We start from the raw sequence: 19,023 nt of genomic DNA, 5'->3' as shown, positions 1-19,023 counted from the left end.
GGGGTCGGGGGGGGGATTTAGGGGCCTGTTAGGGCTCTTGGAGGCTATAGGGGGCTATGGGGAACAATGGGGGGGGCTTTAGGACCACGGCGTTGGGGGGGGCACGTGGTGGCGCCGTCTGATGATGTCACGGCGCCGCGGGGGCTCCTGGGAGATGCGGTCTGGGTGCGCTGGGAAAGGACCATTAGTGTCCCAGTTCCCCCCCCCCCCCATAAAGGGGGGACCCAGGAGTCCAGGCACCCCCCACCCCCGAAAAAACCCCAGGACCCGGGCATCCAGGCACCCCCCCCCCCTCAAAAAAAGGGGAACACGGGCATCCAACCCCCCCCTGCCCCCCAAAAAAGGGGACCCAGGCGTCCAGGCACCCCCCCTCCAAAGAAAAAAAGAGAACCCAGGCGTCTGACTGACCCCCATCACTTTATTAACAGACCCACAGTGGGGATCCCCCCCAAAAAAGGGGACCCAGGTGACCAGGTACCCCCCAGCCCCCCCCCCCCAAAGAAGGACTCAAGGGTCCTGGCTGCCCCCCCCAAAAAAAGGGGTCCCAGGAGTCCAGGAAGGGGCACCCATGGGACCCTGGGGGGGGGGGGGCTTAGGGGGCCCCAGGTGTTCAGGTACCCCCCAGCCCCCCCCCCCAAAGAGGGACTCAGGGGTCCTGGCTGCCTCCCCCCGCCCCCCCCAAAAAAAGAAAATCTAGGCATCCTGCCCCCCCCCCAAAAAAGGGGTCCCAGGTGTCCAGGAAGGAGCACCCAGTTGATCACGGGGGCACCCATGGGACCCTGGTGGGGGCACTTAGGGGGGACCCAGGTGTGTGTGGGGGGGTGTTTCATTCCGGGGGGGGCAGGGCGAGGCGGGCAGGGTCGTAGTAGTTGGAGTCCAGCAGCGGCAGCCCCCGACTCTCCCGCTCCCGGATCTGGAGCTCGGCCTCGCGCCGCGCCCATTGCTGCAGCCTGGGGGGAGGGGTGTGGGTGGGGGGTCAGGGACCCGGGTGTCCCTATAGCCCCCCCCCCCAAGCCCCCCATCGAGCTCTATAGACCCTGAGATTCCCCCCCCGTGGCCTCCCACAGGCACCCCATAGAGCCCTGTAAATCCCTATAAAACCTTACAAATTTCTATAGACATCTTATAGTCGCTCTACATCTCTTACACAGGTACCACGTGCATTTATACAGTTTCATAAACCCCTATAGAAAGTTTTACATTTTTTATGTGTTTCCGTATTGTGCTAAAGATTCGTGTAGATCTTCACGTGCTCCCCAGGAAGCTCCTATAGGTCTCTACATCTTCTCAAACGCTCCTATAGATCCCCCCCCCCAGTCCCCTTAAGAGCCCCCCCACCCTCTCATAGGTTCCCCTAGACCCCCATAGGACACCCAAGGACTCTCTACAGGTTCTCACATTCTCTAATAAGTTCTTATAAATGCTCATATATTCTTTAGGAGCCTGCTATAGATCTCTGTATTTTCTCAGACTCCTATACAGGCTGCCCCCAGTCACCCCCCCCCCCCATAGGTTTCTATAGATGCCCATAAGACTCTTAGGCGCAGCCTATAGGCTCTCATATTCTCTCATAGGTTGCTATAGACCACCATACGCTGCCTGGCAGCATCCTATAGATCTCTAGATCTTCTCAAAGAGCCCTACAGAACTCCCCAGGGCCTCTAAGAGCCCCCTACGTCCTCTCATAGGTTCCTACAGACTCCCATATACTCTCTAGGACCCTCCTATAGGTTTCTACATCTTCTCAAAGATCTCTATAGACCCCCCCAGTGACCCTAGGAGCCCCCCCCATAGGTTCCTATAGACCCCTTTAGGACTAGGAGTCCCCTATACACCCAACTACCCCCTCACAGCCCCCCCCATCCACTCCTGTACCCCTATAGACCCCCATACTCCCCCCCCATCCCCTCATAGGCCCCTGTAACCCTGTATAGAACCCTATAGGTGCTTTCCCAAGGTGTGGGGGGGGGATCCCCCGGATGCTGGGGGGGGTGTCCCCCCGGGTGTGTCCCCATCCCCCCCCTCACCCGTAGTCAGGCAGGTAATGGAGGAAGACGCTGCCGAGGACGATGGCGACGGAGACGCCGGCGAAGAAAACCGCCCGCATGTTGAGGACGTCGGCGTCCGGGTCCGCCGAAAAGCCGTGGTAATCGGGGTTCTGCCGGGAAACGGGGTGCCTGGGTGCCCCCCCCCCCCGCCAGCACCCCCAGGACCCCCTTTTCCCTGCTGTAGACCACGCCCCCACCCGAAAGGCCACGCCCCCCCCCACATGGCTTGGCTCCACCCCCTCTGCTCAGCCCCACCTCCCCACTAACCACCCCCCACAGCAGAGCCCGGGCCCTGCTAAAGCCCCGCCCCCGAGGATCAGGCCACGCCCCCACCCCAAGCCCCACCCCGAAGACTTGGCTCCACCCCCAGCCACTAAGCACCGCCCACAGGGCTCAGCCACGGGCATTCCCTGCCCCCACGCCAAGCCCCGCCCCTCCCAGAACCCATCCACCAAGCCCCGCCCCCAGCCACCAAGCCCCGCCCCCTGGGCCTCCAAGCCCCGCCCCACTCTCCCTCAGGCCCCGCCCCCTGCCCGTGACCCGCCCCGACTCCCAAGCTCTGCCCCGCAAGCCCCGCCCCCTCCTCTAGCCCCGCCCCCTCCCCCCTCGCAACCCCCGCCCACCTTCCTCTGGGCCACCGCCATTGGCTCCTCCTCGTGGGGATCCGCCCCCAGCGGCACCTGCGGTAGCGCCACGGCCCCCGGCGGTCCCCGCCGAGCGGCCCCGCGTCCCGGCCGCCATTGTCCCGACCCGCAGCGCCCGCAGTGCCCTCCCCACCGCCGCCGCCGCCATCTTCCCGACGGAATTCCCGCCCCGCCGCTTCCGCCCCTTCCGCTCCCCCACGGCGTCCCGCCAATCAGAGAGCGCCGCCGCCGCGCTCTAACCAACCAACAGAGAGCCCTTGAACGGTGTCCCGCCTCCGTGCGGGGTGGCTCCGCCTCCTCGCGCCGCGCAGCCAATCAGAGGCCGGCGCTGATCCCCCCTCCCTCCACTCCCCCCTCTAAGCAACCGCCCCCCAAGCGTCCCGCCCCCTGCTGGCTCCTCGCGGCTGGCTCCGCCTCCCCGCGCCCCGTAGCCAATCAGAGGCCGCCGCCGGCGCGCTGGAGAGACGCCTCGTCCCCTCGCGCTCCCTTCAGCGCCGGCACCGCCCCCCCATGCGCGGCGCGCGGCGGCGCCGACCAATGAAGCGGGTGACTGCGGGGATGGGCGGGCAGAGCGGCCAATGGGAGAGAGGCGAGGGCGGGCGCGGGTGCGCGGGGCGGGCCGGGCGAGGAGCGGCGCCGCCATTTTGCTGGTCGGGAGCGGCGGCGGCGGAGCGGCGGGGACAGGTCCGGGCCTACCGGGGAGGGGCGGGGCCTAGACGGGTGGGGAGGGGCTTACCGGGGTGGGGCGGGGCTTACCGGGGCCGGGCGGGGCTTTACCGGGACCCTCGGAGCAGGCGGGGATTGGATAGATGGGGTGAGGGGGCGGGGTCCGGCTCCGGAGCCTGCCGGAGGGGGCGGGGCCTGGCAGGATGACGGGGCGGGGCGGAGTCTTGTATGCTAATGAGTAGGCGGGGCACGGCGGGGGTCCTCTCTGTTCCGTCGCCCACTGCTGGGGCAGGTCCCAGTGGCCCCCAGTTCATCCCATTTCCCTCCCAGTGACCCCCCCAAGGGCCTCTCAGTATCCTCCAGTACTTCCCAGTTCCTCCCAGTTCCTCCCAGTTCCTCCCAGTCCCTCCCAGTCCCTCCCAGTTCCTCCCAGTTCCTCCCAGTCCCTCCCAGTGTCTCCCAGTTGCCCCCAGGTGCCTCCCCAGTTCCTCCCAGTCCCTCCCGATCCCTTCCAGCGACCCTCCCAGTCCCTCCCAGTCCCTCCCAGTAACCCCACAATGCCTCCCAGTACCCCCCCCAGTTGATCCCAGCACCCTCCCAGATACTCCCCAGTGCCCGCTGATCATCCCAATCCCTCCCAGCACCCCCCAGTTGTGTCCAATTTCGTGCTGGTCACCTCTAGTGCCATCCCAGTTCACCCCAGTGTCTTCCAGTGCCCCCAGTTACCTCGCAATGTTTCCCAGTACCGCCACAGTTCATCCCGCTCCTCTCTGGTGCCTTTTATTACCCCGCGCAGTTCATCCCAGCGCTTCCCGTTAACCTGTAACTCATCCCAGTGCCCGCCCCTTCATCCCAGTTCCCCCTAGGTCATCCCAATCCCTCCCAACTGCTGCCCACTTGCCCCCCAGTACCTTTTAGTCCCTCCCAGTGCTGCCCAGTTGCTCCCCAGCACCCCCTCATTCCTCCCAGTCCCTCCCAGTACCCCCCAGCTGCCCCTTCGCCCCTCCCAGTCCCTCCCAGTTCCTCCCAGTCCCCCCCAGTCACACTATTCCCCACAGGTACCAGCACCATGGAGTACGAACGCAGGTAGGGGGGATCCGGGGGGACCCCAAAACTGGGGACCTGGGGGGGATGACATTTGGGGACCCCTGTGGTGGGAGGGGACATTTAGGGACCCCCCCCCAAGGGGGGAGGGGACATTTGGGAAGCCCTGGGGGGGCACACATATTTTGGGGACCCCAAAGCGGGGGAGGATGATACTGGGGACCCCCGAGGGAAGGGGACATTTGGGGGGACCCCCAAAGGGGGGGCCATTAGGGGACCCAAGGGGGAAGGGGACATTTGAGGACCTCTCGGGGGGGGCATTTGGGGACCCCATGCAGGGAAGGGGACATTTTGGGGACCCGGGGAGGAAGGGGGGGGGCACACATTTTGGGGGACCTCAAGGGGGGTGACAACACTGGGGACCCCTAAAGGGGGGGAGGGAGCATTGGAGACCCCATGGGGGGCATTTTGGGGATCCCCAAGGAGGGGGAGCTCTTTTGGGGACGGGGGACATTTGGGGACACCCCTGACCCCCTTCCCCATCCTGCAGGGGGGGTCGTGGGGACCGGACGGGGCGCTACGGTGGGGCCCCTGCCCCCCCAGAAGAAGGCTCCCGCACCCAGCGGGATCATGATTATCGCGACATGGACTATCGTGGTTACGGGGGCCCCCCCGAGGGGCCCCCCGCCCCTGGGACCCCCCCTCAGGTGGGTGCCGGATGCCGGGGTCCCTTCCTGGATACCTGGATCACCTCCAGGACACCCGGGTCCCCCTCCCCCACCACCTGACACCCCCTCCTTGCCCCCCCCCCCCCCCCCAGGCCTCCTATGAGGGCTCGGAGCCCCCCCGGAAGCGGGACCCCACTCCGGCCCCCCCGACATTGCCCTTCGGTGCCGATGGTGACTACCGGGACCAGGATTACCGTCCGGAAGCGGCCGAGGAGGAGCCGCGGGCCAGCACCATCGTCATGCTCCGTATGCTGCCCCAGGCCGCCACCGAAAATGACGTAAGCCACGCCCCCTTTTAAAAAGTGGACTTGCCCCTCCCCCCCGGTTAAGCCCCACCTCTTCAGGGGGACGCCGGCCCTTTAAATCCCGCGGTTTACCTGTGGTGGTCTGGGCTGAGTCTCCATCTGGGTGCCCTCTGTAAGATTAGCCACGCCCCCTGCCTTGGCCACGCCCTCTTGGTTCGGCCACACCCTGTTGCCCCAGCCACACCTCTCAGCTAAGCCCCGCCTCTCCAAGGGGCGCACTGGCCCTTTAAATATGGCTGGATTGGCATCTGCTCATTGTCAATCACTGTGGGGAAGCTTAGCCACGCCCCCTAATGTTGTCCACGCCCCTTACCTCGACCACACCTTTTTTTTAGCCACACCCCATCAGCTAAGTATCGCTTTGGGAGTGGCACTGGCCCTTTAAATCCCACCCCACGGGGGGCGGGGTCAAACCTCTAGAAAGTCTCCATAGGGAGGGTGAGCACCGCCCCCTTTTCCATAGCCACGCCCCTTGGATGGGGCCCCGCCCCTTTTGGGAGGGACACCGTCACTTTAAATCCCCCCCCCCCCCCAGCAGCCTGGGGAGCGTTAGGCCACGCCCTGGTTCCATGGCCACTCCCCCTTAGACCACGCCCCCTTTTGGCCCCACCCCTTTAGGCATCATCATGGTTCCTAATAGGCAGATCCCTTCTTATGTGGCCCCACCTCCTTGTCCTGACCACGCCCCCTTTCCTACCAAGCCACACCCCCTTCTCATTAGGCCACGCCCCCTCCCGGGTGCCCTCAGCCCAGCTCCTGGTTCTCTGGGTCCCCCCTTGGGTGCCTGGGTCCCCCCCGGGAGACATTTTGGGGGCTCTTGGCTGGGGGGCCGAGCGGATTTAGGGGTGTCCCAAGCACCCAGGTCCCCCCCCGCATATCTGGGTCCCCCCCAGTCTATCTGCGTCCCCCTCTTCAGATACCTGGGTCCCTTTTTGCGGATGCCCGGGTGCCCTTCCTGGGTACCTGGGTGCCGCTAAATCGGGGTGTCCCATGTGTCTCCCCCCCACCCCAGATCCGGGCGCAGCTGCAGGCGCAGGGGGTGCAGCCCCGGGAGGTGCGACTGATGCGGAACAAGTCTTCAGGTGAGCCTGGGTCCCTTTTGGTGGGGGGGGCGGGGGCCACCCAAACCCCTGGGTCTCGTTTTGGGGTGATGGGGGGGATGCTCGGGTGCTTGGGTTCCTTTTTGGGGGCACCCACCCACCTGGGTCTCTTGGGAAGGGGGTTGGGTCTGCCCCCACCTTACTCACGCCGAGGGGCACCCAGGGTGCTGGTTCTATTGCCAGGGGCACCCAGAGGTGCTGGTCCTCTCCCCAGGGTGCTGTGCCATACTCAGGGGGCACCAGGGGGGCTAGTCCCCACCCCAGGGGCACCCAGGGGTGCCAGTCACATCCTCAGGGGCACCTACAGCTGCTGTGGTAGATTTAGGTGGCACCCAGGGGTGGCTGTCCTCACTTCAGGGGCATCCAGGGGTGCTAGTACTATCCGTAGGAGCATCCAGGGGTGCTGCGCCCAACTCGGGGGGCACCCAGGGATGCCTGTCACCTCTCCAGGGGCACCCAGGGGTGCTAATCCCATCCCCAGGGAGCACCCAGGGGTGTTGTGCGAGACTTGGGGGGCACCCAGGGGTGTCTGTCATCTCCCCAGGGGCACCCAGGGGTGCCAGTCTTGTCCCTACGGAGCACCCAGGGGTGCTGCGCCGGACTTGGGGGGCACATAGGGGTGCCCGTCCCATCTCTAGGAGCACCCAGGGGTGCTGGTCCTGTTCCACAGGGGCACCCAGGGGTGCCGGTCCCCTCCTGAGGAGCACCCAGGGGTGCTGGTCCTGTCCCCGGGGGCACCCAGGGGTGCCGGTCCTAGTTCTAGGGGCACCCAGGGGTGCTGGTCCTGTTTCTTGGGGGCACCCAGGGGTGCCCAACCCCTCCCTAGGAGCACCCAGGGGTGCTGTGCCATACCCAGGGGTACCCAGCGGTGCCAGAACCACACCGGGGGGCACCCAGGGGTGCCCGCACCATCCCCAGGGAGCACCCAGGGGTGCTGTGGCCCTTCTCAGGAGCACCCAGGGGTGCTATATCACGCACTGGGAGCACCCAGGGGTGCCTGGCGCAGACCCAAGGGGCACCCAGGGGTGCCAGACCCATAGTTGGGGACACCCAGAGGTGCCCACCCCCTGCCTAGGAGCACCCAGGGGTGCTGACCCATAGCAAAGGGGCACCCAGGGGTGCCAGTCCTGTCCCCGGGGGCACCCAGGGGTGCCCATTTCCTGCCCAAGGGGCACCCAGGGGTGCCAGTCCCTTTCCCAGGAGCACCCAGGGGTGCTAGTCCCATCCTCAGGGGCACCCAGGGGTGCCGAACCCACTGCCTGGAGGCACCCAGTGGTGCCCGTCTTCTGCCCAAGGGTGCTAGACCTGCGTCAGGCAGCACCTGGGGGTGTTGGTCCTGTCTCCAGGAGCACCCAAGGGTGTTGGTCCCCTCCCCAGGAGCACCCAGGGGTGCTGTGCCCTACCCAGAGACCACCCATGGACGTCTACACCCTATCTAGAGGGTCCCAGAAGCACCTGTAGGAGGCCATAGTTTACTTAGGGCGTCCCAGAGGGGTTCCAGGAGCACCCATGGGTGGCCATACCCAACCCAAGGGCTTTCAGGTGGGTTACAGGAAGACTCAAGTGTCCGTATCGCACCTAAAGAATACCAGAGGCACCCGTGGGTGCCCGTACCCCCCCCCAATGGGTCTCAAGGGGGTCCCAGGAGCACCCATGGGTGCCTGTACCCTATCCAGGGAGTCCAGGAGCACTTATGGGTGCCCATTCCCACCGCAGGGGGTCCTAGGTGCACCCAAGGGTGCCTGTACCACACCCCGGGGGTCCTACGGGTGCCCACCCCAACTGCAGGGGCTCCCATGGGTGCCCATACCCAACCCAGGGAATCCAAAGGGTGGCCATACCCACCCCAAAAGGTCCCAGGGGGGTCCCAAAAGCACCCATGGGTGCTCATACCCAACACAGGGGGCATCCGTACTCTTTTCGGCAGGTCCTAGGAGCACCCATGGGTGCCTATACCCAACCCAGGGGATCCCAGTGGGCATCTATATTCTACTTGGGAGGCCCCAGGAGCACCCACGGGTACCTGTGCCCTACCCAAGGGGTCCCAGGAGCCCCCACGGGTACCTGTACCCTACCCAAGGGGTCCCAGGAGCACCCACGGGTGCTCGCCCCCACCCCAAGAGCTCCCAAAGGGTTCCTAGGAGCACCCACAGGTGCCCATACCCAACCTAAACAATCCCAAGGGGCACCCGTACCTTACCTAGGGGAACCGGGGGGGCACCCATGGGTGCTGTCCCTGACTCCCACCCACCCCCCCACCCTATCCCCCCCCCCCCGGCTCCTTCTAGGTCAGAGCCGCGGCTTCGCCTTCGTGGAGTTTAACCACGTCCAGGACGCGGCGCGGTGGATGGACGCCAACCAGGTCGCTGCCGGGACACCCGGGTCCCTTCTGGGGGGGTGGGGGGGGTGGGGGGGGAAGGGTGGGGGTGACGATCTTGGGTGTTTGGGTCCCTCTTGGGAGGGGGGAAGAGCCACCCGGGTGCCTGGGGCCCTCACGTGGGTGCCTGGGTGCCCACCCTGGACACCTGGGTCCTTTTTCCGGACCCCTGGGCCTCATCCTGGCTGCCTGGGTGCCCTCCCAGACGTCTGGGTGCCCTCCCCGGACACTTGGGTGCCCACCCCGCACACTTGGGTGCCCTCCCGGACATCTGGGTGCTTCTCCGGGACGCCTGGGTGCCCACCCTGGACGCCTCGGTTCCCTCTCCCAGACGCCTGGGTCCTCTTTTTGTTCCTTGCGGCTGCGTAACCCTCGTGCGAGACCCTCGTGCGAGACTCTCACGCGAGACCCCCGTGTGAGACCCTCGGGAACCCTCGTGCGAGACCCTCGTGTGAGACCCTCACGCGAGACCCCCGTGTGAGACCCTCGGGCACCCTCGTGCGAGACCCTCACGCAAGACGGTTGTGCAAGACGCTGTTGCAAAACCCTTACGCGCTCTCGCGCGAGACCCTCGTACTCTTGTGCTCTCTTGTGCAAGACCCTCACACAAGACCCTCATGCACCCTCAAGCAAGATCCTCGTGCAAGACCCTTGTGCGAGACCCTCGCGCACCCTCGTGTGAAACCTTCATGTGACCCTTGTGCACCCTCGTGCAAGTGCCGTGCATGACCGTCGTGCACCCATGTGTGACAGCCTTGTGTGACCTTCGTGTGTGAGTTGTGCCCCCTCGTGCAAGACCCTTGTGAGCTTTTGTGCCCCCTCATGTGAGGATCGAGATCCTTGTGCAAAACCCTTGTGTGACTTGTGCAATCCCTTGTGTGTTATGAGATCCTTGTGCGCTCTTGTGTGAGACCCTCGTGTGACCTCTTCTGCACTCTTGTGCGAGTGCTGTGAGACCCTTGTGTACTTTCACGCGAGACCCTTGTGCAACCCTTGTGCAAGCCTTTCCATACTCTTAGGTGAACGACAGATGCAAAATCCTTGTGTGAGACCCTTGTGTTGGACCCTTGTGTGATCCTCATGCACAACCCTCGTGCAAGCCCTTGTGCACCCTTACGTGAGACCTTTGTGCGCCCTGTTGCAAGACTCTTGCGCAATCCTCGTGCGAGCCCGTGTGCACCTTCAAGCGAGCACCATGCGCGACCCTCGTGCCCCCTTGTGCAAGACCCACACGTGACCCTCGTGCAAGCCCTCATGCACCCTCGTGCAAGCGCCACACGAGACCTTTGTGTGCTCTCGTGTGAGACCCTCATGCACCCTGGTGTAAGCCCCAGTGCAAGCCACGGGAGAGCCTTGTGGGAGCCCTCGTGCAGGCCCTGGTGCGAGCGCTGCGTGAGCCCTAGAACAAGCCTTGGGGTGAGTCTTTGTGCCCTCGTGCGAGCCCTCGTGCTCTGATGCCCCCTCGTGAACCGTCGTGCGAGCCTGCTGGTGCCAGCCCTCGTGTGAGCTTTTGTGCCCTCTTCTGTGAGCTCTGGTGCGAGCTCTGGTGCGAGCCCTTGTGCGAGCCCTTGTGCCCCCTCCTGCAAGCCTTGGTGCGAGAGCTATGCGAGGGCGTGAGCCCTGCTGTCCCCTCGTACGAACCCTCGTGTAAGCCCTCGTGTGAGCCCTGGTGCAAGGGCCACATGAGCTGTCGTGCGAGTTCTCGTGCCCCGTGGTGAAAACCCTTGTGTGAGCTCTTGTGTCCCCTTGTGCAAGCCCTGGTGCAAGCCATCGCGTGAACAGCTGCGTGAGCCCTCGTGCGAGCCCCGCTGCAAGAGCTGCGTGACCGCCCGGTGCAAGAAATTGTGCAAGTTCTGGTGCGAGGCTTCGTGTCCTCTTGTGCGAGCCCTGCTGCAAGGCCCGTGCCAGGGGTGGTGTGAGCTTTTGTGCCTTTCTGGTGCGAGCCTTCGTGCGAGCCCTCGTGCCCCTTCATGCGAGCTCTCCTGTGAGCCCTGGTGCCATCTGTTGTGCCCCCCTCCTCGTGCAAACCCTCGTGCCCCTTCGCCTTGGTGCCTCCCTGGTACGAGCCCTGGAGCAAGGACCGTGTGAGAGTGGGTGTGAGCCCTGGTGCGAGCCCTCGTGCCCCCTGGTACGAAGCCCTTGTGCTCCCTCGTGCGAGTTTTGGTACCACTAGTTATGCCCACCTCTTGCAAGCTCTGGTGCGAGGCTTCATGTCCCCTGGTGCAAGCCGTGGTGCAAATCTTCGTGCAAGCCCTCGTGTCTCCTCGTGCATGCGTGGTGTGAGCCATCGTGTGAGCCCTGCTGTGATGGCTCTGTGAGCCCTGCTGCCTCCTGGTGCGAGCCCTGGTGCAAGAGCCGTGCGAGGGGTGGTGCGAGCCCTGGTGGGAGATCTCGTGTCCCCTTGTGCGAGCCCTCACATGAGCTCTTGTGCCCTCCCCGCTATGAACTCTGGTTCGAGCCCTTCTGCTCCCTCGTGCGAGGCCTCGTGCCCCCTGGTTTAAGCCCTCGTGCAAACCTTCAGGTGAGCCCTCGTGCCCGCCTCGTGCGAGCCCTCATCCAAGTCTTGGTGCCCCCCGTTGTGCCCCTTTTTGCAAGCCCTCGTGCAAACTCTCGTGTTTCCTCGTACAAGCCCTCGTGCAAGCCCTTGTATGAGTTCTCATGTCTCCTACTGGGAGCCTTGGTGCAGCCCTTGTGAGCCCTCGTGCGAGCCCTTGTTCAAGCTGTCGTGCCCCCTCCTGTGAGCTCTGGTGTAAGGCCCTGTGCGAGCCCTCGTGTCCTCCATTTTGCAAGCCCTGGTGCCCCCTGGTGCAAGCCCTGGTGCGAGCCCTCATGCTCGCTCATGCTCGCCCTTGTGCAAAGCCTTGTGCAAGCCGTGGTGCCCCCCTGTATGAACGCTGATATGAGCCCTGGTGCCCCCTTGTGCGGGCCCTCATCCCTCCTGGTGCAAGCCGCCCTGGTGCAAACCTTCGTGCAAGCCCTGGTGCCCCTCGGTATGAGTTCTGGCATAAGCCCTGGTGCAAGCCCTCGTGCTTCTCTTGTGCGAGCCCTCGTGCAAGGTGTCGTGTGAGCGCTGGTGCCCCCCGGTATGACATCTGGATTGAGGTCTCGTGCGAGGCCCTCATGCCTCCTGGTGCAAACCTTAGTGCAAACCCCGGTGCCCCTTCATGCAAACCCCCATGGCCCCTCGCACGAACCCTTGTACGAGCCCCAGGCAGAGCCCTCGTGCGAGCTCCAGCGTGGTTCCTGGTACTGCTGTACGCGAGCACTTGTGTCCCCTGGTGCGCACTCTGGTGTAAACCCTCGTGCAAGCCTTCATGCCCCCTTGTACAAGCTCTCATGCCCCCCTCGTGCAAGGCCTTGTGCGAGCCCTAGTGCCCCCCGCTATGACGTCTGGATTGAACTCTTGTGCGAGCCCTCAAGCCCCCTGGTGCAAACCTTCATGTGAACCCCAGTGGCCCCTCGTGCAAACCCCCGTGGCTCCTCGTGCAAGCCCTTGTATGAACTCCCAGGAGAGCCCTCGTGCGAGCTCCGGCGGGATCCCTGGTGCCCCCTCGCGTGAGCTCTCCCACGAGGGCCACGCGAGGATGGGGGTGACCCCTCGTGCGAGCCCTCGTGCGAGCGTGTGTCCCCCCCCCCTCCGCTTTACCCCAGCAGCAGGGGCTGAGCTTGTTGGGACAACGCGTCTCCCTCCACTACAGCGACCCCAAGCCCAAAATTAATGAGGACTGGCTCTGTGCCAAGGTGGGGGGTTTGGGGGGGGGGGGGGCAAGGGGAGATTTGGGGGGGTCCTGGGTGGGGTCTCGGGGTGTTCCTGGGGGTCCTGGGAACATCCTCAGGGGGGTTATGGGGATGTTGGGGGGGGTTTAAGGGGTTCTGGGGGGATTTAGGGGGGGTCTTGGGTGGGTCTAAGGGGGTTCTGGGGGGGTTTGGGGGGGTCTTGGGGGGTCTAAGGGGGTTCTGGGGGGGTTTATGGGGGTCTTGGGGGGGGTAAGGGGGTTTTGGGGGGGTTTGTGGGGGTCTTGGGTGGGTCTAAGGGGGTTCTGGGGGGGTTTATGGGGGTCTTGGGGGGTGTAAGGGGGTTTTGGGGGGGTTTATGGGGGTCTTGGGGGGTGTAAGGGGGTTCTGGGGGGGTTTGTGGGGGTCTTGGGGGGTCTAAGGGGGTTCTGGGGGGGTTTATGGGTGTCTTGGGGGGTCTAAGGGTTTTCTGGGGGGGTTTATGGGTGTCTTGGGGGGGTCTAAGGGTTTTCTGGGGGGGTTTATGGGGGTCTTGGGGGGTCTAAGGGGGTTCTGGGGGGGTTTATGGGGGTCTTGGGGGGGTCTATGGGGGTCTTGGGGGGTCTAAGGGGGTTCTGGGGGGGTTTGTGGGGGTCTTGGGGGGTCTAAGGGGGTTCTGGGGTGGTTTATGGGGGTCTTGGGGGGGTCTAAGGGGGTTCTGGGGGGGTTTATGGGGGTCTTGGGGGGTCTAAGGGGGTTTTGGGGGGTTTATGGGGGTCTTGGGGGGGTCTATGGGGGTCTTGGGGGTCTAAGGGGGTTCTGGGGGGGTTTATGGGGGTCTTGGGTGGGTCTAAGGGGGTTCTGGGGGGGTTTATGGGGGTCTTGGGGGGGTCAGGGGGTTCTGGGGGGTTCCTGGGAGATCTTGGGGGGAGTCCTGGGGGAGGTCGAGGGGTCTATGGGGGTTAGGGGGTCTTGGGGGGGAACTGAGGTGTGTACAGGGGGTCCCGGGGCGGTTTGGGGGGGGTTCTTGGGGGTTTTGGAGGGTCTTTGGGGGATCTTTATGGGGGTTCTGGGGGGAGGTTAGGGGGTCTTGGGGGGGTCCAGGGAGGGTTTATGGGGGTCCTGGGGTTCGTGGGGGGGGGTTAGGGGATCCGAGGGGGTTTCCTGTGGGCATTTGGGGGTCCTGGGGGATCTTGGGGGTAATTGGGGAGACCCTAGGGGAGTTTTGGGGGTCCTGGCGGGGGGACGGCGGTCCTGGGGGTGCAGCGGAGGATTTTGGGGTGTGACGGGGGGGGTTTGGGGTGTCCGGCAGTGCGGGGTGCAGAACTTCAAACGGCGGGAGAAGTGCTTCAAGTGCGGTGTCCCCAAAGCCGGTGAGTCACCCCCAAAATCCCTTGATGTCACCACAAAATTTGGGTGCCCCCCCCCCGACACACCAAAACCTCATTGGAGTTTCTTAAGCTGTCCCAAAATTACCTGTTTTCACCCCAAAACTGCCCTGGGGGTCCCCAAAACCAGCAGGGGATCCCCAAAAATGCTGATGGGAAGGGGGAAGGAATTTGGGTGTAAATGAGACTTGGGGGCTTGGTTAATGAATTGGGGGGGCAGGGAATGGAAATTTTGGGGTTCAACAGCCCCATTTTGGGATAGGACCCCCAAATTTGGTGGTTAAGGCATCAAATTTTGGGGTTCATCACTGGTTGGGGTTTAACTACCCAATTTTGGGGTTCAGATGCCAAATTTGGGGGTTCAATCTCTGATCTTGGCGTTTGGCTGCCAGACTTGGGATTCAGCCCCAAATTTTGGGGCTCAACCACGCAGATTTGGGGTTCAAGCACAAAATTTGGAGGTTCAGCCGCACAATGTCAGAATTCAGCCACCACATTTGGCGGTTCAGCCACCCAGTTTTGGGGCTCAACCACCAGGTTTGGGCGTTCAACCACCCAAACTTGGCGATCAACCACCCGATTTTGGGGCTTGGCCACCAAACTTGGGGTTCCACCACTGAATTTTGAGGTTCAACCACCCAATTCTGAGTCTCGGCCACCAAGTCTTGGGGTTCAACAACTCAATTTTGGGATGTGGACACTCCGTTTGGGGGTTCAGCCACCAGATTTTGGGGTTCAACCCCTCAATTCTTGGGTTTCGCCACTAAATTTTGGTGTTCAACCACCAAATCTTGGGGTTCAACCACCTAATTTTGTGTTCAATCACCAAATTTTGGGGTTTAATGGGCCAATGTTGGGGTTCAACCACCAAACTTGGGGTTTAATCACCAATTTGGGGGTTCAATCACCAGACTTCAGGGTTGAGCCACCCGATTTTGGGTTGAGCCACCAGATTTTGGGGTTCAGCCACCCAATTTTGGGGTTCAATCAAGAATCTTGGGGATCAACTACCCATCTTGGGGTTTAACCACCAGATTTTGGGGTTCAACCACCCAATTTTGGTTCAAGCACCCAAATTGGGGTTCAGCCAACAGACTTTGGGTTTTAATGACCAGATTTGGGGATTCAACCACCAAATTTGAGGTTTATTCATCAATCTTGGGGTTCAACCACCAGACTTTTGGGTTGAGCCGCCAGATTTTGGGGTTCAGCCACCAAATTTGGGGGTTTAACCACCCAAGTTTGGGGTTCAGCCACCAGATTTTGGGTTTTAATGACCAGATTTGGGGATTCAACCACCAAATTTGAGGTTTATTCATCAATCTTGGGGTTCAACCACCAGACTTTTGGGTTGAGCCGCCAGATTTTGGGGTTCAGCCACCAAATTTGGGGGTTTAACCACCCAAGTTTGGGGTTCAGCCAACAGATTTTGGGGTTCAGTGGCCAGACTTTGGGGTTCAACCACCCAATTCGGGGGTTCAGCCGCTGACCGTGGGGTACTGGGGGGGTGTATTTTGGGGTGCAGAGGCGGAGCAGCGGGGCCCTGGGGGGCCACGGCCGGAGCTGGTACCCGGTGGGGGGGGGCTGCTGCCCCTCCCCCAACCCTATGGCCCCACCCTGGGGGGGGCACCCAGTGGGACCCAAAGTGGGACCGAGCCTGGAGCTGATAACGCCAATGACAGTGAGTTTGGAGGGGGGGGGGGGGGTGTCTGGGGGAGTTGGGGGGGCCCTGGGGAGGTTATGGGGGTCTTGGGGGGGGGGTCCCGGGGTGTTTATGGGGGTCCTGGGAGGGGTTAGGGGGTCTGGAGGGACTCAGGGAGGTCTTGGGGGGGGGCTAAGGGGTTTGAGGGGGGGGTTGGGGGGAATTTGGGGGTGCTAAGGGGTTTGGGGGGGGCGTCAGGGGGGAATTTGGGGGTGCTAAGGGGTTTGGGGGGGGTTGGGAGGAATTCGGGGAGGCTAAGGGGTTTGGGGGGGTCAGGGGGGAGTTGGGGGGGGGTCCAGAGAGACCTAAAGAGAAGTTTAGGGGGGTCCTGGTGGGTGTTACGGGGGTCTTAAGGGCCACCCCCCCCCAGATACCGGAGCCTCTCCCAAACCTGGGTGCCCCCTAACACTTGGGGTGTCATGTGTCGTGTGTCCCCCCCCCCCCCCCCCAAATTTCTCCAGCCATCATCTTGCGGAACCTGCACCCCCAGAGCAGCCTGGACTCCATCTTGGCCGCCCTCGCCCCCTTCGCCGCCCTCTCGGCTGCCAACGTCCGCGTCATCAAAGACCGACAGACCCAACTCAACCGCGGCTTCGCCTTCGTCCAACTCGCCACCATCGTGGTGGGTGCCCCCCCCCCCCCTTCATACCTGGGTGCCTTTTTGGGGGTGGGGGGGCAAACACCTGGGTGCTTCCTAAAACCTTGGGTCCCTGCTTGGGTCCCTTTTTTGGGGTCACGCTGGGTGTTTGGGTCCGTGCTGGGCGGGGGGGGGGTTAACGGGGTGCGTGGGTCCCTTTTGGGGGGGTGCCCTCCCACCCTGACACCCAGGTCCCCCCCCCCCGCCCCCCCGCAGGAGGCTTCCCAGCTGCTCCAGATGTTGCAGGCCCTGCACCCCCCCCTCCACATCGACGGCAAGAGCATCAACGTGGAGTTCGCCAAAGGGTCCAAGCGGTGAGGACACGCCCCTCGTCCTCGGGCCCCGCCCCCGAGCCTCAAGCCCCGCCCCCAAGCCTCAAGCCCCACCCCCAAGCCTCAAGCCCCGCCCCACTTCCCTGCGGTCCCAACCCCCAGCATCCTTCAGCCTGGGGAACTCCCCCCAGGGGGGACCTCAAGCCCCGCCCCCCCAGCCAGAAACCCCGCCCTGGCCCTAAGCCCCGCCCACAACCCCCAATGCCATGCCCACAAGCCCTAAGGCCCGCCCCCCGGTCCTGAGGTCCCGCCCCCCAGCAAACCTCAGTGCATGGAACCCCCCTAAGGCTGACTGCAAGCCACGCCCCCTTTCCAGAAGCCACACCCCCTTTCCAGAAGCCACACCCATGAACACTAGGCCCCGCCTGCAAACACTAAGCCCACCCTACATCTGGGCCCCGCCCCCAGAGAGCAAGTCACACAACAGCTGTGGCCCTCCAAAGAGCTTAAGCCCCGCCCCAAGCCCCGCCCACATCACAGAAGCCCCACCCACCCGCTCCCACCCCCGGGGCTCAGGCCCTGCCCACTGCCCCTAAACCCCGCCCCCACAGCCAAAGCCCTGACCCTTTAAGCCCCCACCCAACCCGGTGGCCTCCTGGCCCCGCCCCTGCGGCGAGGCCCCACCCCTGACCCCACCCCCCCAGGGAGGTGCAGGGGGCGGGGCCAGGGGAGGGCCCGCCCCCGCGCCAGCGCCGCCTCCGTTGCTTCGACCGCCATCGCCGCCGCCCAATGGGCGCTCTCCCAGGTGGGTGTGGCTGCAGGGGGTGGGGCTTGATGCGAAGGGGCGGGGTCTCAGGGGTGTGCAATGGGGGAAGGATGGGCATGTGAGGGTGGGGATTGGGTGGGTGGAGCCTTTGGGGCGGGGCTAATGAAGGTGGGGGGGGCTTCAGGTGTGGGGCGGGGCTGGGGGCCCAGGGGCGGGGCTTGGAGTTGGTGGGTGGGGCTTTGGAATCTGGCAGGGGGCTTTAAAGGAGGGGCGTGTTCCCAAGGGGGGGTGGGGCTTAGTGAATGGGGCGGGGCTTGTTAGGGTGGGGCTTGGCAAGGGGCGTGGTTGCAGTTGGGCAGGGCTTGCAGTTTAGGGGTGTGTCAGGGGAGGGAGGGTGGGGCTTTCTAGATGAGGGGCGTGTCCTGAGTGTGGTCCCGCCCCTTCCCACAGGCCGCCCCGGGTGGAGAGACCACGTGGGCTGGGGGGGAGGAGCCTCCCAGCGACTTCAGCAGCTTCTACCAATCGGAGGAGACCTTTGCTGGCCCCACCCCTGCCCTCTATGGCTCCGCCTACCTCAAAGGCGCTGCGGCCCCGCCCCCTGGCCCCGCCCTGTCTGGCCCCGCCCCTGCCAAGGCTGATGGCCCCGCCCCAGGTGAGTGCTTCCCCCCTCCAAGGACCCAGGGACCCTATAGAGGGGACACAGAACTCTGGGACACCCTATAGAAGGGACCCAGGGACCCTATAGGGGGGACACAGAACTCCGGGACACCCTATAGAAGGGACCCAGGGACCCTATAGAGGGGACACAGAACTCCGGGACACCCTATAGAAGGGACCCAGGGATCCTATAGAAGGGACACAGAACTCCGGGACACCCTATAGAAGCGACCCAGGTGCCTGGGGACCCCTATGGAAGAGACCTAGGGCCCCTATAGACAGGACCCAGGGACCCTATGGAAGAGACCCAGGGACCTATAGAAGGGACGCAGGAGATTTTATAGAAAGGACGCAGGCGTGTGGGACACCCTATAGAAGGGACCCAGGCGCCTGAGCACTCCTATAGAAGAGACCTAGGGACCCTATGAAAGGAACCAAGCAGGCTGTACAGAAGGGACCCAGAGACCCTATAGAAGAGACCCAGGAGACCCTACAGAAGAGAGTTAGGGACCCTATAGAAGGGAGCCAGGAGAACCTATAGAAGAGACCCAGGAGACCCTATAGAAGAGACCCAGGAGACCCTGTAGACAGGCCGCAGGGACCTTATAGAAGGGACCCAGGAGACCCTATAGAAGGCACTCAGGAGACCCTATAGACAGGCCCCAGGAACTCTATAGAAGGGACCCAGGAGACCCTATAGACAGGGCCCAGGGACCCTATAGAAGGCACCCAGGAGACCCTATAGAAGGCAGCCAGGAGACCCTATAGAAGAGACCCAGGAGACCCTATAGAAGGCACCCAGGAGACCCTATAGAAGAGGCCCAGGAGACCCTATAGACAGGCCCCAGGGACCCTATAGAAGGCACCCAGGAGACCCTATAGAAGAGACCCAGGAGACCCTATAGGCAGCCTTCAGGAACTCTATAGAAGAGACCCAGGAGACTCTATAGAAGAGACCCAGGAGACCCTATAGAC

The 19,023-nt window shown here is 63.6% G+C and overlaps 2 protein-coding genes across 2 annotated transcripts in view; one reads left to right on the top strand and one right to left on the bottom strand.

Annotated features, from left to right (window-relative positions):
* Positions 1-398: 398 nt before the first annotated feature.
* NDUFB11 (NADH:ubiquinone oxidoreductase subunit B11) lies at positions 399-2,840 on the bottom strand. The gene is given in 4 exon segments (XM_075018644.1): positions 399-950; positions 2,028-2,158; positions 2,672-2,758; positions 2,760-2,840. Coding segments are annotated over 4 exon segments (423 nt in total). The 3' UTR covers positions 399-826.
* A 500-nt stretch (positions 2,841-3,340) lies between these two features.
* Positions 3,341-19,023, top strand: part of LOC142025787 (RNA-binding protein 10-like) — a 22,200-nt gene continuing 6,517 nt past the window's right edge. Inside the window, 13 exon segments of the mRNA XM_075018468.1 lie at positions 3,341-3,376; positions 4,417-4,444; positions 4,953-5,109; positions 5,223-5,408; positions 6,448-6,517; positions 8,824-8,897; positions 12,567-12,653; positions 13,939-13,999; positions 15,540-15,695; positions 16,178-16,338; positions 16,570-16,667; positions 17,334-17,430; positions 17,842-18,103. Of these exon segments, the coding sequence (XP_074874569.1) occupies positions 4,428-4,444; positions 4,953-5,109; positions 5,223-5,408; positions 6,448-6,517; positions 8,824-8,897; positions 12,567-12,653; positions 13,939-13,999; positions 15,540-15,695; positions 16,178-16,338; positions 16,570-16,667; positions 17,334-17,430; positions 17,842-18,103 (1,426 nt within the window). The 5' untranslated portion in view covers positions 3,341-3,376; positions 4,417-4,427.

The sequence above is a fragment of the Buteo buteo genome, chromosome 30 (genome assembly GCF_964188355.1).
Source record: "Buteo buteo chromosome 30, bButBut1.hap1.1, whole genome shotgun sequence".
Lineage (NCBI taxonomy): Eukaryota > Metazoa > Chordata > Aves > Accipitriformes > Accipitridae > Buteo > Buteo buteo.
The sequence above is the reverse complement of the archived record's forward strand: the minus strand, read 5'-3'. Positions and strand labels throughout refer to the sequence as shown.